Below are 16,617 nucleotides of genomic sequence, written 5' to 3'. Positions count from 1 at the left end.
GTCTCCTTCCCACCGTAAAAAAAAAATATGCCGAGCTCTTGGAGATGTGAGAGAAGGGGTTTAATGCGAAGCATTAGACCTTAATTTGCCATGGAAAATAGTTTTTTTAACGTCACGTTGTCAAATTCAACTTATATCTTCATCTTCATGGCACTTTTTGTTTCATTTGAAAGGTAGAAAGAACTTGGTTTTACTTTGCATTCATAATGGGCCATCTTCTTTGGAAGCTGTAGAAAATTTAGGGTGCTTCCATTGACAAAGAGGCCTATAGGAGCAAGTGGCCTAAGAAGAATGGGAAGGGGAAGATGGATAAGTCAACAATATTTTTTGAGGAACTTTCCAACTTTGTTGTTGGGGTGATTCGTTTTGACTCTACTATTTCTCCATCATTAGTCGCTTAGGGGCTAACCAAGTTGCTTCTCCTTCTTTGCCAACTTCACCTCCTTGTTTTCTCATGACAAACTCTACCAACTTTTTCACCAGTTCTTTCAACTTATGTTTTGAGTTTTGTCATGCTTCTTCTTCCCTTTATAAGGTGAGTGATTACAAGAGGGCAATCTTCTTGGGCCACTCAAGGAAATCTAGCCTTGTAGTGACATTGTAGGAGATCATTATCACAATGGAGATAATTATGGATGAGGTCTTTAGGGAGAGTAATGAGTATGCACGGGGTACAAAGATGTTGATCACCGATCCAAACTAGGAGGCAAGAAAATCTTTAGGTATCTCTTAATAGGATTTGTCCCTTCATTCAAGGACAATGAGAGTGAGAGAGATTTTTTGTGGGTGGGAAGGAGGGGGGAGGGGGGGTGCACTTTTAGGGAACTCAACACTGTTCTTGTCGAGGAGTTCCACCTAGATTGTATAAAGGTAGATGTTGCAAGTTGGCATACCAACTTTATGATTTTTTTGCCCTTTGCATTGTCTACCAGCGTCGAGAATGAGAGCCTCACTAAGGCTTTGGAGAGAAGTGTGAGTCATCTCACTCTTGAGGAAAAGGTGACCACTCTCGAGGAGAGTTTGAAGGAAAAAGAGGCAGCTTTTTAAAATCAAAATAATCTTTTAATATTGTTAGAGCTATCCATTTTATTGCATGGATTGATGATCATTCTTAAAAAAAATGTTGAAATTGTGAATTCCATTAGTTTTAATGATGTTAAAAGGATCGATAGTTTTGATCTTGCATTTAAAGATCATGTTATCAAAATCTAATTAATGGAGAATGATAATTCTTTTTCCAGAAGAAAAATCTATCCCATATTTTGAAAGAAGACTTGAGATAATGGTTTTCGAATTGATTCGGTGTTTGCTTGTTTCAATATGAAATCTTGGGGTCCAATCGAGGATGACAAGCTCGAACTCAAATTTTTAATATTTGTACATTGGGCACAATAATTCTTAAAAAATAAATGGCATTGACATGATTGTACATGATATTAAAAATCATATATATATTTTTTATTAAAAGCACTAATCACTTCAAATATAATTTTATTCTATCTAAAAAATAGATATTGCTACTAAATTATTATTTTCATGATTTGACCACTCATGAATTACAAAGAAAAGTTTTGTTATAGCTTCTTTAGCATAATAAAATAGGAAAAAGAAGAAGATCTTGCCTGAAATTGTTGAAAGAAGCCATGGCTTAACTTTGTCATTCATGTTTTGACTTGGCGCTAGATTAAAATCTTATGACACAGTTTACCTTGTTTAAATTATGTTGGTGTAAATATATGTTTGCATCGAACTTTTATTTGACGCTTAAGTCCTATATATTATAAGTTTGTGTATCATAAGTAAAGATTTTTATGCTTGATGTCCTATATCTACTTTTTTTTTTTTTTGGCTTGAGGCTTTTGTATTATTCTCTATCTTTCATTTAAAAATTTTCCTAATTCTTTTGTTGGCCATTTTTGTATCACTTTTATTAGCTAACACTAATACTATTTTCTCAACAATAATTGAACTTTTCCTATGATGCTCTTCTTGTTGTTTTTTCTTAATTTTTGAAATCCATGATGATATGAAAAGCTTCATGATTTGCTTGTTTATTTGTATACTTCAATCACAGAACTGTCATGAGTTTCTAGCTACATGATTATCAGTGTATTTGCCATTGATTTTTTTAACTTTTAGGATAAAGTAAGGAGAAAACATATTCATGTTATAGTTAACATATTCTTGATTATACGGGCACAACCTTGGTGCTTTGTTTAGCTTTCATTATTGTGATTTGGAAGTCATGTACGTAGAAACATCGAAAAGATTTGTCTATTATGAATTGCCTCAGTTCATTGATCAAACTATTCCAAATCTCATGGGAGCCTATGTATATGGCATATAACTTTTCAGTCTTTAACATATTATTTTAATTTGTTTTTTTGTACTACTTATGACAATAATTTCTATGACATGTCTTTTACCCTACATGAAATGGTTTAACAATTGTTTTTCTACAGGTACGTCCTTGTTAAATTAATGGATATACGAAAAGAAGTACAATGTCCTATATGTTTAGGTATGCAATTTGTAGGATTCTTGTTTTATATACTATTAAAATTTATATATTGTTAACAAAACAATTGCACAACATGCTGCAATGCTCTTAGCATATAATTGTCAAAGTTATTGAAATTAGTTTTATTGTATAATTACATTATCTTAATTTGTCATGAAGATTGCTATTAATATCTTGATTTTGTGAGTCTAGGGTTTGTTGAAGAAAGCTTTAGTTTTTTTTAGTTGTGGAAATGTATTGTGTTTTTCATTGAAATGTACATTATTGTCTAACTCAACGTTTGTGTAATATTATTTTTCTATTTTTGGGGAGTGTTATTTTCGATTAGCATATGACGTACTATAGATAACACATACTATCTTTAGTTGTTCAAGTTTTGTACCATATGATTAGGGGGCCTTGATCTTTATTTTGAGGATTTTAATAGAGTTTTAGCAAGTATTTATGCATTTATCTAATTGGCTCACTATTTTATTAGTTTGTTGAATTATTGTATTCTCTGGTCACGAACTTAACAATTAAATCAATTTTTTGAAATGTATTTTAGCAGTGCTTTTAAATTTCTGGTTAATAGATTTTAGATTAGAGTAAATAAATAAAATAGTTGATATATTGAATCCAAAATCAAAAGGGTAGCGTAAAACTGAAACTTCTGATACCATCAAAGCAACCAATCACACCATTAATGAAAAACTAAAAGTTCATAATTTTGCTATTGGACTCATATTTTTGTTATTCTAGGGCAAACATAATCATGTTGAACAAACAACTAGGCAAACACAATTATGTAGAAGAAACAACTAGACTAGGAGAATAACTTACATTTAGCTTTCATGTTTGTGTACTTAAATGATAAAAGAAGGGACATGGAGTTTTTATGATTGCTTCATATGGTTTTAGGATATGAAATGATGATGCTTGTCAGCACTGTGTATACCCTTAGTACCAATTTTTTAATAAAGAATGATGGGAAGTTATAATGTTTATGTGGTAGATTAATATTACTTGATAAATAATGAGATATAGTGCGATTTGGGCTGACTTTTAGGAGATTGATTTTGTGTGGAGCTTAAGAGAAGTTTATGGAGGGGGATGTAATGGGTGTAGGTATTTTATGGGTATTCAATGAGTATCTTAGGATCTTGGAAAAATATATGGTTGCTAAGGGCTATGATGTGGAAGTTTTGGTGTGTTAAGTTGAAGAACGGTATGCTATTTGGATTGAGACAATTTTTTTCTAGATGGCTTAATTTGGAAAGAACAAGGGGAGAAAAGTGTTTTATCTTTGAGAGAAGCTCTGGAATAACTAGAGGAATGTGTGGAAAAAATGAGTAAAGATAAACCCAATTAAATAAAGAAATAAGAAGAATACTATTAGCACATTAGTAATAGAATAATCATCACCCCCTTATCAAGGTTTCAATGATATTAAAATATGGATTTAGGATAAGCTCTTCTTTCAGTTAATAAGTAAAGTGCCAAAATAGTCCTCTAACTATTTACATGAGGTTATTTTAGTCCAAAGTCTATAAAAGTGTCAAATCGGTCCCCATACTCTTTTAACATGGGCTAAAATAGTCCACAATGAGGACTATTTTAGCTCTCATTAAAGAGTTGGGGACTAGATTGACATTTTTGTAAACTTTGGGACTAAAATGCACCATACAAAGAGTCAGGGGATTATTTTGATATTTTTCTCTAAGTTAATTTTTTGATAAATTTATTCTTTATGTGATTCACATGGATTGCTACTAAGTTTGAAGTCCAGAGACTCATATTGATTTGGATTTTCTCGACATAAGTTGTGTCTTCCTTGTAGTTGATTGATATTTTGGCTCAATCCCTTGTAAGGTTTCCCTCATTATGTCTATTAATGTTAAGGTGTCCATGCATGAAGGAAGGATAAAAAGGAGTTGAAAAAAAAATTTGGATTAGGTCTAATACACTATTAACAAGTAGTGAATATACAAATATGCAAAAATTTACTTACCAATCTTACCAATTGAAAGTAATGGAACCACCAAATCGGCAATGCTTTTACAAGGGCAAGTGATTGTGAAGGACTTGGAGCCTTTTAATCATCAATTTTTGATCAGACTTTGGCTCTGATATCACTTGATGGAGAATGAATGTAAGCAATAATGTTTATGCGATGGACTAATATTACTTGATGGATATTAAAAGGGAAAGTGAAATTTGGGCTAATTATTCAGGAGATTGATTTTGTGTGGAGATTAAGAGGGGCTTTTGGTGGGGACATGTTGGATGAATGTATTCTATGAATGGTGTAGGATATTAGAAATAGATGCAAAATCTGTTAGGGCCTATGATGTGAAATTTTGGGTGTGTGGAGTTGAAGAATGGCAAGTTGGTTGGATTGAGACAGATTTTGGCTAGTTGGCTAAACTTGGGTTGAAGAAAGGGAAAGAAGTGCTAGAGCTTGGAGCGAAATTCTAGAAAAACTAAGGGGATTGTGGGAAGAGAACGAGTAAAATAAGCCAATCAAAATAATGAAATAATAAGACATAAGTAGCATACAGGCAAAAGTAATAGAATCATCACCACATTCTCATCAAAGGAAAGGTATTACTCTTAATATTCTAAAAAAAAAAGATTAACAAACTGCAGTTTTTCAATTCTAGCCTCCTGTTCTCACAACTAACACCTGGACAGCCATCCGTTTGCTGTTCCGTAGTCCCATGCATTCCCTTCGCTGCTACCGTCGTCCCCCCTAGCTACTGACGACCCGAATAGTCGTTCCCGGCTGTTTTTCTGCTGTTCTAACCATCCTGGCCTCTTTTCCCTGCAGCCTTGCTGCTTTTCCAACCACCAGGAGTTCCCCTCTGCAACCGCACCACTATCCCTGCCTGTCTCAGCCTCCCCAGCTACTGTTTCTTCCCTTCCCATGCATAGCCGCTTCCAGAACCCGCAGTCTACCCCCTTCCCACTTGCTGCCATCTTCCAGGACAGCTGTTCCACGTTATCCGCTGCATGCTTGCTGTCTAGAACCCGGGAAACCACTACCTTGCTGTTTTCTGCTAGCCGACCATCTCGTCCATCACCCTGCCACTTTCCAGCCCCTCGCCGATCACCACCACCACCTGAGACTCACTCTAGTTTCAGTTGGAGTCTTGAGTTTGTTTTTATTTTCCTTTTGTTGTATGTTGGTTGTAATCGCCTATTGGCTTTTCAGTAATAATATTTGTTCTTAGTTGCTGTTTAGGTTAACTCTGGTATCACACCCTATTGAAATACGATAGTATTAGGGAGAATTTCACTTTCTCATAATGATACTCGTGCTTACTTTTACAGGAGTATATTTACAGGAAGTATAAAGTTTGTCAAAATAATTGGATCTTTTGTATGTTTCTGATTGTTCAGGAAAATAATAGAGAAATTACTGTAAACTTTCAAATCTAAGATCTAAGAGCACCAAGTTTCTTTATATGAAATGTGGCTTGAAGATGTTGCTAATTGGTAGTAAGTGCTAAATATGCTCCAATAATAACAATGTTATTAATATAAACTAGGTTTAGTAAGTACTAGTGGATATCTTGGAAATAAATGAAGATGAAACGTTGGGGCAAGTACCAATCTATCAATGAATGGTTGGAGACGATGCTTTTTAAAGCTTTAAGGCAGATAAAAGCTAGCTATTTGGGGGGAATACCGATCTTTCAATGATATTGAATAGAAAGGCTTGCTTGAAAACTGGAATGTGGAAGGCAATTTTGATTTGCTTTTTAGCAACATAAAATTTGATAAGTGCTAAAATAATTGTGACATAAAATTTGATATGTGCTAAAATAATGGTGCCTTGGATTCTTTAAAGCTTCATGCCATTGAGTGGGACCTAAGAAAGAGAAGATCAGTTTGCTTCATTATTTTTTTTGCATCAAATTTCTTTTCATGTCTTGTATTTGAGATTTTTTATTCTTTAAACCTTAAATTCAATGTGAGATGTCCATGCTTTTAGCAATAATTTTAAGTTATTTTAAATCCTATAGGAACTCGTATTAGATTATCTGTGCTTTAAAATTACTAATAATTTGTGAGTTTCATGCATTGTTATGTCAAATTTTGTTAAACTAAGGACTTTTCTTTTATAATGATTATTTGTTTAGGTTTTAAAATCTCTTTTTGGGGATAGGGAATCTAATGTTGCTTGTTAAGAGATTTCCCTTTTTTATGTAGTAATTGACTTCCTAATTTCATACTGTTTTAGTTTATTTATCCATTCCATTATTTAGTTTTTATTCATACGAATAGATTTTCTTGCAACATAATACAAGGCTACAAATATTGACCGTTGTACTAATCTTATGTATTGTTTAAACTATAATGTGTTATCTTTAATAATGCCTTGTGAATTTTATATTGGTAATATTTTGGTTAAGTTGGGGACTTGTGTTGTTCTTTGAAGAAATTTTGGCCTTTGAAAGTTTAGTATTCATTACTCCATATTATTTACAGTTGTAGCTCTACGAAGTCCTAGATTATAAGCCAAACAAATTCACCTCACCTTTGTGTTCTAATTGTAGAGCATCAGTGCCGTGGGCGTCCAGGCGCCATAGGTGCGACAATTGCCACGTCTATCGTCCTAGACCGGCTAAGTATAGGCGGGACCGATTGGTCATTCCAAGCAGAAATTTACCGCCCATGGGGAGTGAGGTCCACTTCTTAGTTACTCTAGGTCCATACATATTATTTTCACTGCATCTTAGGGGAGTTTCTCGTGTGTTTTTTGTTGGGAAAACCATTAGCGTCCCGGTCATTCCCTTCTAGTTTTGTATCTAAGGGTTGAGTGATGATCCGGTTGTATCATGACATCGAGGTGGAAATTGTCCTGCATTACCCTTCCTTCGCCTCCCTCCCTTAATTGTCGCTGCTGCATTCCCTCCACCACCATTTGGAACAATTCTCCCTGTAGTTCGCCTCCCAACATCCAGACACCTACTATAGTTGCCACCCTGCTTAGCCCTCCCAAAGCTTTCCTCTACCTCATCCTGACCTTCTATCGTCTAGCCACAACTACCCTACCACCCTCTAACTGTTCTGACGCAGCTATCCTCCTGGTCTTCAACCATCCGACCGCAACCAACATATCACCTTCCAACCATCCAGACACTACCATCCTCCTAGCTTTCTGCTGTCCAGCCGCAACAACCCTATCATCCTCCAACCCTCCTGATGCAAACATCCTCTCTGCCTTCTGCCGTCCAGCTGCAGCCACCTTCCCACACTCCAACCATCCGATCGCAACCATCCTACCAATCTTCTACCAACCAACCGCAACAACCATACAACCCACCGGCTTAAGCCGCTCATCCAACCTCCCATAGAAACTCACCTCTACCTTCCTGCTAGCCTCTCCCTCCACACCAATACAGCCCTTCCAACCTCGTAACACCCATTGATCAAACCCTAGTGGGAATTAGTGTGTTATGTTATTGCTTTTTTATATTTCTGCTGTGTTGTTGTAACACATTTTTTGAATTGGGCAATAATATTTGATTTTCCCATTATTCTTGGTTAACTTTGGCATCATAGCTATAGGTAACCTTAGACTAGCTAAGATTATAGGTAACTTTAGGTATTGGTTTACTTACGAGATTATAATATTTTAGCGATGCCACGATGCTGTGAAGCACACGACAACCACACAAGTATATGTGTCACTCAAATAATATATAAATTTGAGTTTGTGTATTGATCCCACAGGGAATTAGTTAATTTTCACAAAAGGTGAATGCTCTAGTTTACTGGTCCTATGTTTAGTTTGAAGTTTCCCAATTTTGTGAATTTTTAAGAGTGATTAAACCCAATTTTTGCAAAGAGTTAAATCTAACGAACTAAACCTAGGGTTTTTATTAAGTGAAGCATTCTAGCTCTATCCATGTGATTAAAATGTTGTTGACATCTAGGAACAATAATACACCTTAGCCTCTTTCGAGGTTATAAGATGCATGGGGGTTTCATATTACAGTTTAGTTTCCTAAAACATGCAATAACCCTTGTGTTTCCGTATTTTCATACGCGATTGCACTACTCTATCACCAATATTCCTATTTTCCTAAAGCAGTGTATTAATCTAATTGTTCTACTAGCCCGCTTTTGTAGTACTGGACGTTTTAACATTCTAAGTAACCAGTTTAGAATTAAATTATGCCCAAAATATTAACATATCAACGTGCTACAATCAATATATCTATCACAATACATGGATGGTACTAACTTGCATAGATTATCAATTCAAGGGAGAGATATTTAGTTCCTACTCATTAGAGATGAACACAATAAGAAATTCATTTCAAAACCAAAGCAAATGCAGTATAGAATAATCTCACCTAGATGCTCCGCTAAAGTACAAGTGCTTAAAATGATATCACTGTATTTACACCCACTCCGAGTACACAGTACATTTGATCTTACTCAGAAGAACACTCGCTCATGTTCACAACACTCTTACAGACTTCTCCTTTGAAGTGCTTTGACCGCTCCCGAAAGTTCTCTAGTGACACTCTTCGTTCGTCCTCTTGATTTCTCTTGTGTGCTCTCTTTGCCTTCTTCCTCGGTGTCACCCTTGGAATGATGAGAACTTTGCTTAAATCTCTTTTCCATGCCACAAAATCATAGAAAATGCCAAAATGCGTTGCCGGGCACCTTGGCGCTTGGACTGGTGCGAAAGCCTTCCATATGTTTTTGTGCTTGAGCATCGACCGCTAGGTCACACTGGAAGTGGTCGCCTAGTTGTCTGGCTCAGGCGCCGATTTCTTCATCGTTCAATATTCTGCATGCATGGAGGTTTTCTATGTAACCTAGCACCCTACTTGGGAGCCTAGGCACTTGAAATGAGGCGCAGGGTCGCTAGAAATGAGGCACCGACTTTCTTGCCACTCTATTTTCTGGCCATGTGTGGAAGGATCCGGGTGCCTAAGCGCCATAATTGGGAGCTTAGGCACCAGTTTTGGTGAATTTAGGCGCCTAGAGATGACATTGGAACACCCGATGGGTAGTTGGCTCTTATGCTCTCTTCTTGCTAACTTATGACCTGGAACCTACAAATACATACAAAACAACTTGTAAAAGCATAAATATGCTACAAATAATGGAGAAAACAGATGAAATAACATCACACATTTTACACATCATTCCACTACTTTTAATGTGCTCGATCTGATTCCATACTATGAGATAGAAGCTTCAGTAGATGTGGTCGACGCTCTCCCAACCTAGGAACACTGAAGCGAACGTCCAAGCATCATAGGCGTGGCAATTTCTATATCTCCTATCCTGGATTGGTTCGATCTAGGTATAGGAGGGACCGATTGGTCCTTCCAAGCAGAGATTTGCAATCTATGAGGAGTGGGAGACACTCCTTATTTACTTTAAGTCTATATATGTTGTTTTCGCCGTGGTAGAGTTTTTCTTTTTGTGAGTTTTCTCTCGAGATAATTGTCGGTGTCTCAGGTGTCTCTTCTAGGACTGCATCCAAGAGTTGAGTGGTGTTTTGACTATATAGCGCTTCAAAAGTGGTGATTATCCTCCGCTACCCAGGTGGTGATTATCTATAAATTACTATTGAAAAGAGTAGTATTTAATTTTTATAATAATTTCTAAAAATGTTTGTCCTAAATTATAAAAATTATAGCGTAAAGATAGAATTAATTGTCCTTATTTATAAAGCGATCTATCAGAATTTGGGGTGATTTAACGCAGAAATTCCTTGCTAAATATTTTCCATCATAAAAAACTGCGAAGCTTAAAAATAATATTATATTTTTTTGTCAGTTTGAAGGAGAATCTATTTATGAAGCGTGGGAACAAATTAAATTATAGTATTAATCATTATCAACAGTGCCCTTTATAGATATATTTATAAATACTATAATTTATATATATGTTATTAGGTCTATATATCTATTAATTGTGGACAAACATTCTTAATTATACTTCTTTCTGGACTGTGCTTCAAGCTTATCTTTTATAGATTTTGATGTTCTTAAAGCTGCTAGCTTTCCATATAATTTTCATTTCTAGGATGAATGTAGAATGTGTGGTGCATTTCAAAGCTCGGGCCATGTAGTTTGACTCTAAAGTACTTATTCTAATATTTTGTTGGAGAGCTCAACATCTATCCATAATTTTATATATAGATAATGCAGATAGATAGAAAAGTTCTGATATAGCATAAAGATAGTGAGAAGAAGGAAGAAAGAGAATGGGAGAAAAAACTCACGCATTTTTTATATATTTTTGAAACATAAAGAAAAGTTATGATATATATATATATATATATATTTCTCTACTCCCCTCTCTCTAGCAAGAAAGAGGGGGGTAGAGAAAGATAGGATACAAGAGAAGAGGGAGAGAGAAAGAGTGTGAGAGTGATAGAAGTGGGAGAGTTTCAGAGAATGGAAGTAAGAGAAAGTGATATAGATAGAGAGCTAGTGAATTATCTCTCTCAGTACCACATTCCATCACTCCATCACTCTTCTCTCTCCCTCTCCCTCTCCCTCTCCCTCTCGGACTCCCTGTCCCTCTATCTCATGTATTGAAAAGTTCTGATATAGCATAAAGATATTTAAGAGCTGAGCAACTATCTATAATTCTCACCCTCAATCTCTTCGAGAGAGAAAAATATAGGGAGAAAGAGAAAGGGAGGGAGGGAGGGAGGGAGGAGGAGGGAGTAAGAGAATGGGATCGAGGTAGAGAGTGAAATAGAGAGATAGAGAAAGTGAAAGAGTGTGAGAAAGAGAGTAGAGAGAGATTAAGAGATTCAGAGAGAGGAGAGCGAGAGAGATGGAGAGCGATGAGGAAGGGATGGAGGGAGGGAGCATGATGGATTGATTGAGGGAGGAAGAGAGGGAGCATATTGATTGAGGGAGGGAGGGAGCTTGAGTAAAAATTGGAGTGAGAGAGTGAGGATTGTTTGAGAGAAGGTTGATACTTCATCTTCTCTCACTCTCTTATTCCTTACATCACTCGCTATCCCTCCCTCTTTCTCTTGCCCTTTTTCTATCACTTTCTCTTACTTTCTTGCTCTCTCTATGTTGCTTTCTCTCTCCCTCTCTCTGTATCAACAGTGGTATATTCTCTTTCTCACGTTCTAGCAAGGTGAGTTGAGAATATAGCAAGGGAGAATATATATTTATAGAAAATATATATACTTTGTGTGCTGGTTCTAGATGTGTAAATATATGAAAATTGTGTGGTATAGATGTAAATGCCCAATTCATAATTATTCCTAAATTATAACATCACTCGTTTTGGCCAGTTGAGAGAGGTGATGATTATCTATAAATTACTATTGAAAAGAGTAGTATTTAATTTTTATAATAATTTCTAAAATGTGTCCTAAATTATAAAAATTATAGCATAAAGATAGAATTAATTGCCTTTATTTATAAAACAAATTAAATTATAGTATTAATCATTATCAACATTATGCCGTTCCCACGTTTTATGAATGGATTCCACTTGAAACGGACAAAAAGACGTACTTTGTGTGAAAGAGAATATATGAAAATTGTCTCTCACTTTGAGTTGAGTGGTGTTTTGGTTATATATTTCAAATATAAGAATTATAGCATAAAGATAGAAAAAAGTAGTGTTTGAGTTGAGTGGTGTTTTGGCTATATATAAAGCTTCAGAGGTGGTTAGTATCCTCAACTTTAAGAACAACTCAAACACCACTCGTTTCGATAGTAATTTATAGATAGATGCCGAGCTCTCAAATAAAATATAAGAATAAGTACTTCAGAGTCAAACTACAAGTGATATTTCTATATATTTATAGAAATATATAGCCATTCTCTTCGAGAAAGAGAATTGTTCTGATATATTTGAGAGCTCAACATCTATCTATATATTTTTCAAATGGGAGAAAAGACTCACCCAAGTTCTGATAGATCACTTTATAAATAAGGGCAATTAATTCTATCTTTATGCTATAATTTATATATATATATATAAATAAAAAAATTTATATTTCTCTTTTGAAAAAATATATATTCTCTTTCTCACTTTGAGTTGAGTGGTTTTTGGCTATATATTTCAAATATAAGAATTATAGCATGAGAACATATCGCAGCTTTAAGAACAACTGATACACTACTCTTTTTAATAGTAATTTATAGATAGATGCTGACTCTCAAATAAAATATAAGAATAAGTACTTAAGAGTCAAACAAAAGGTGATATTTCTATATATTTATAGAAATATATAACCAATCTCTTCGAGAAAGAGAATTGTTCTAATATATTTGAGAGCTCAGCATCTATCTATATATTTCTCAAATGGGAGAAAAGACTCACCCAAGTTCTGATAAATTGCTTTATAAATATGGGCAATTAATTCTATCTTTATGCTATAATTTGTATACTTCACTCCAGAACCAACACACAAAGTAGTAATGACAGAAGGGTAGCCCAACCCTCCTGTAATTCTTGATGTGTAAATATATGAAAATTGTGTGGTATATATGTAAATGCCCAATTTATATTCTCTTTGTGTGCTAGTTCTGGAGTATTCTCTTTCTCCCTCTGTATCAACAGTGGTATATTCTCTTTCTCACAAAATATATATTTCTACAAATATTTCTATAAATATATATAAATATATATTTCTCATGGGTTTGAGAAAATATATTTCTTAAATTCATGAGAAATATATATTTAAAAAGACAGATATTTCCACTCTATCTTTTTATATATATATTTATAGAAATATATTTTATTTGAGAGCTATATATACCGCTGGCTTCTCTGTTGCCGCCACTCGGAACAGCCCTCTTTGGCTGTTCTCTCTCCTTGCAGTTCTCCTACCTCCCAGCAGACAACCGCTATCCACTTTGGTTGCTTGCCACCCACCCTGCTCAGCCCTCCCAGAGCCTTCTTCCACCTCCTTCCAGCCTTCTGCCATCAAACCGCAGCCACCCTAGCACTCTCCAACCATCCTGACACAACAATCTTCTCAGCCCGCTGCCTTCCAGCCACAACCACTCTACCACCCTTCTACCATCTTGATGCAACCATCCTCCCAGCCTTCTGCTGTCTGGCCGCAGACACCCTAGCAACCTTATGCCGAGCAGCTGCAGCCACCCTACCACCCGCCTTCTTCAGTAGCACGTCCAACTTCCCACAGCAGCCCGCCTCCACCCTGCTGCCTCCCCTCCCTCCACGTCAATACAATCCTTCCGGCCACCTAACACCTTTTGATCTAAATCTAACGGGAGTTAGTGTATTGTGTTGTTGCTATTTTCTATTGCTGTTTTGTGATTGTAACTCTCTATTTGAATTCAGCAATATTATTTGATTTTCTGTTGTTCTTAATTAAATCCAGTATCAATCAATCTTTCTTATTTTCTAGCACACATCGAGTGAGAGGGATAGGCTGTGTTAAAATATATATTGATGAAGCTTTTCAATTAGACACCTTACTTCTACTTTGAGCGTTCTGATCATTTTATGTAAAATTATAGGCATAATACGAGACACGTTTTGAGTTATTTAAGTTTATTTCTAGCTTAATATAGAATCTACAGTGCTTTTTCTAACTTTCGAATATTTACAACTATACTAACTAATTAATCATATTCTATAGATTTAATATTATTGCAGTTGATATTTGGTTGATATCTCCTCTCAGATGTTGTTCGTCATAAAGTAACCATTTTCTCAAAAGGATGATAATCTGAAGGTTTGTAGAAATATAAGGAAGAAAAATAATACAAGTATTAAATCTTTTTGAATTGAATGACAGCCTGATTTGATATGTTTTCTGCTTCTCATTATAAACAAGATTGTCTATAATTTGAATGGCACTAATACAATTGTTGAAAGCTTTTTGAGTTCAATGACCGTCTACTTGATTTGTTTTGTTCGTCTCATTATAAACAAGATTGTCTATAATTCAAAGGACACTAGCATTTCCTTCATATAGAGAGATTATTTTCAAGAAAATAAAGTTGAAATAGTAGTTCAGGAAGCTTAAAAATATTGGAACATGTGACATACTAAACACTATTCAAACTCAGTGGCTGATTTAGGCATACGAGGCTGCTTCTTACTCTTACATGAAATTAAAGATTCAACATAATACACATACTAATACCTGAGGTAACCCAAACCACAATGAAAATAGGAATCTTAGTGCTGAAATTTAAAGGTTACAATGACGACTCTTCAAGAACAGGAAAAAACCGACAACAAATATAAAAAATGACGCACTGGGGCGATGACGAAGTGATGGGTGGCGGCTGGTGAGCAGGGGAAGAGTTCATGTGGGGGTTGGGCAATAGCGGGAAGGTAAATCGACCGTGGTGGCAGGAATAGGAGGGCTGGATATGGGTCTATGGCAGCAGGTTTGAATTGGCATGGGGATTGCTGTAAGGGCGAGAGTGTGGGAGCAGGGTTTTCGGTTGTAGCAGAAAGGAGGAGAGGCGTTTGGGGTTGGCTGTGTAGGGGGAGAGGGGTTACGGGGATGACTGGGTAGTGGAGAGGGAATTACGGGATGTGTAGGGGAGGGTTACGGGATGCTGTGTAGGGGGAGAGGAGTTACGGGGATGGTTGGGTGGTGGAGAGGAGGATTGCTGCCTGTGTAGTGGAGGGTTACGGGAAGGGGTGGTGTAGGAAGGAGGGATTACGATAGGGAAGTTTGCAGGTGGGGGATGCTTACGGTAGTAACAAGGAAGGCTGATAGGAGGGAATTACGGTAGGGAGGCTGGCCAAGAAGTGATGCGGCTGGATCTGATGGGAAAGTAGCACGGTGGATTAGCTGGATGGAACAGTATCGAAGGGGTGGCTTGAGGTTGATGGTTTATGGCGGGAAAGAATTTAGGGGCTACAGATATATCATCTGCTGAGGCGGCAGAAGGGAGGGTGCGTAGGAGGCGTAAAGTCGAGGATAATCACCACCTTGGAGCGAGATATAGCCGGAGCACCATTCGTCATCGGATACAACCCTGAAATGGGAAAAAAAGGACACTAACTGCTGTCCTTGACAGAAAATTGAAGTCAAAATCAATAAAACTGAACTCTAAGATGTAAAAACACATATAAATAGAAGAGAGATAGATGGGAAATGAAAACAGAGGGTGGAAAAATTTCCGCCCTTTGAAATGAGGGAGGAGAGGGCCAGTTCAGCCCTTACCCCTTGCTAAAAAGAGTTGAACCGGTTCAACACCGAGCCCCCACGTTAGTCTTCCGGGGTTGGGGGAGCTTCAACTTCATTCGTCGAAGCTTCTGGCTCCTTGTGGCACGCCGTCAAGTCCTCTGACATTTGAACAAGTAGATTTTGTTATTCTAAAGCAAATTTTGATGGAAGAGATATCCGTCCACCTTTGGCATGACCTAAGCTTGAACTGTAGATATACGAGTATTTTCAAGAATCAGGTTTCAAGCCATCCCAGTTGTAACCCGCTTCTTCCACTCCTTGTACCTGACTGGGTGCAACTAATAAACTAGTATCCTAGGAGAAATCTACGCTGGGTTGAAATCCGTGGCAGGCTGCGCCACTCTCACTAGTCCCCTCTTAGGAGAGACCTCTTCTTCACTGATAGGACCTTGATCCTATTGTAGAATTTTCATCCCCATCAAGCTTCTTGGGCCCACTACAAAGCTGGGGTTCATTTCTCTTATCACGACATTTGATGAGGTGTCTTATGTTGAACTGAAAGTAACCTCCAAATAACTTGACGTAATATTCTTGTCTTGACACACAATGACCTCATTTCTGACATGCTGGACCTCCCTTTATTGGGGCAACTCAGAAGGGGGTCTGTGCATATGAAAAATCTGTATTTCGCTTATTTGTAGTGGCTCTGTATCTGATGCTAGCTCCTCAAACTCATACCCTTGTAGACATCCAAAATCATTCTCGCTGATTTTCCTCACTATCCGCAAGATGCTAGCTCGAGGCACCATAATCTCTTGCTCTGCTGGGCCGCCCATTACCTCAGGTCACTACCTTCTAGAGCAAAGATTGTTACCTCAACTGCAACCTCTTTCTTTGGGTTAATTGAAATTCATGTTGTCTCTTCCTCGTTGGCTGCCAATTGAAAATCCTCTCTGAAGTTCGTATCTTCGTCTAGATC

At 36.7% G+C, this 16,617-nt stretch overlaps 1 protein-coding gene across 4 annotated transcripts in view; it reads left to right on the top strand.

Annotated features, from left to right (window-relative positions):
• Positions 1-16,617, top strand: part of LOC110030848 (putative E3 ubiquitin-protein ligase RING1b) — a 41,146-nt gene that overhangs the window by 10,637 nt on the left and 13,892 nt on the right. For 3 of the 4 annotated variants that reach the window (XM_020733788.1, XM_020733786.1, XM_020733787.1), the window contains exon 3: positions 2,463-2,521. In XM_020733788.1, coding sequence (XP_020589447.1) covers positions 2,463-2,521 — 59 coding nt within the window. Of the gene's footprint in view, positions 1-2,462; positions 2,522-14,141; positions 14,223-16,617 lie in introns of those variants that run through there. The other variant, XM_020733789.1, reaches the window with a different exon arrangement.

This window comes from Phalaenopsis equestris, unplaced genomic scaffold (assembly GCF_001263595.1).
Source record: "Phalaenopsis equestris unplaced genomic scaffold, ASM126359v1 Scaffold000761, whole genome shotgun sequence".
In the NCBI taxonomy this organism is placed as follows: domain Eukaryota; kingdom Viridiplantae; phylum Streptophyta; class Magnoliopsida; order Asparagales; family Orchidaceae; genus Phalaenopsis; species Phalaenopsis equestris.
This window is presented reverse-complemented; position numbering and strand designations above follow the sequence as displayed.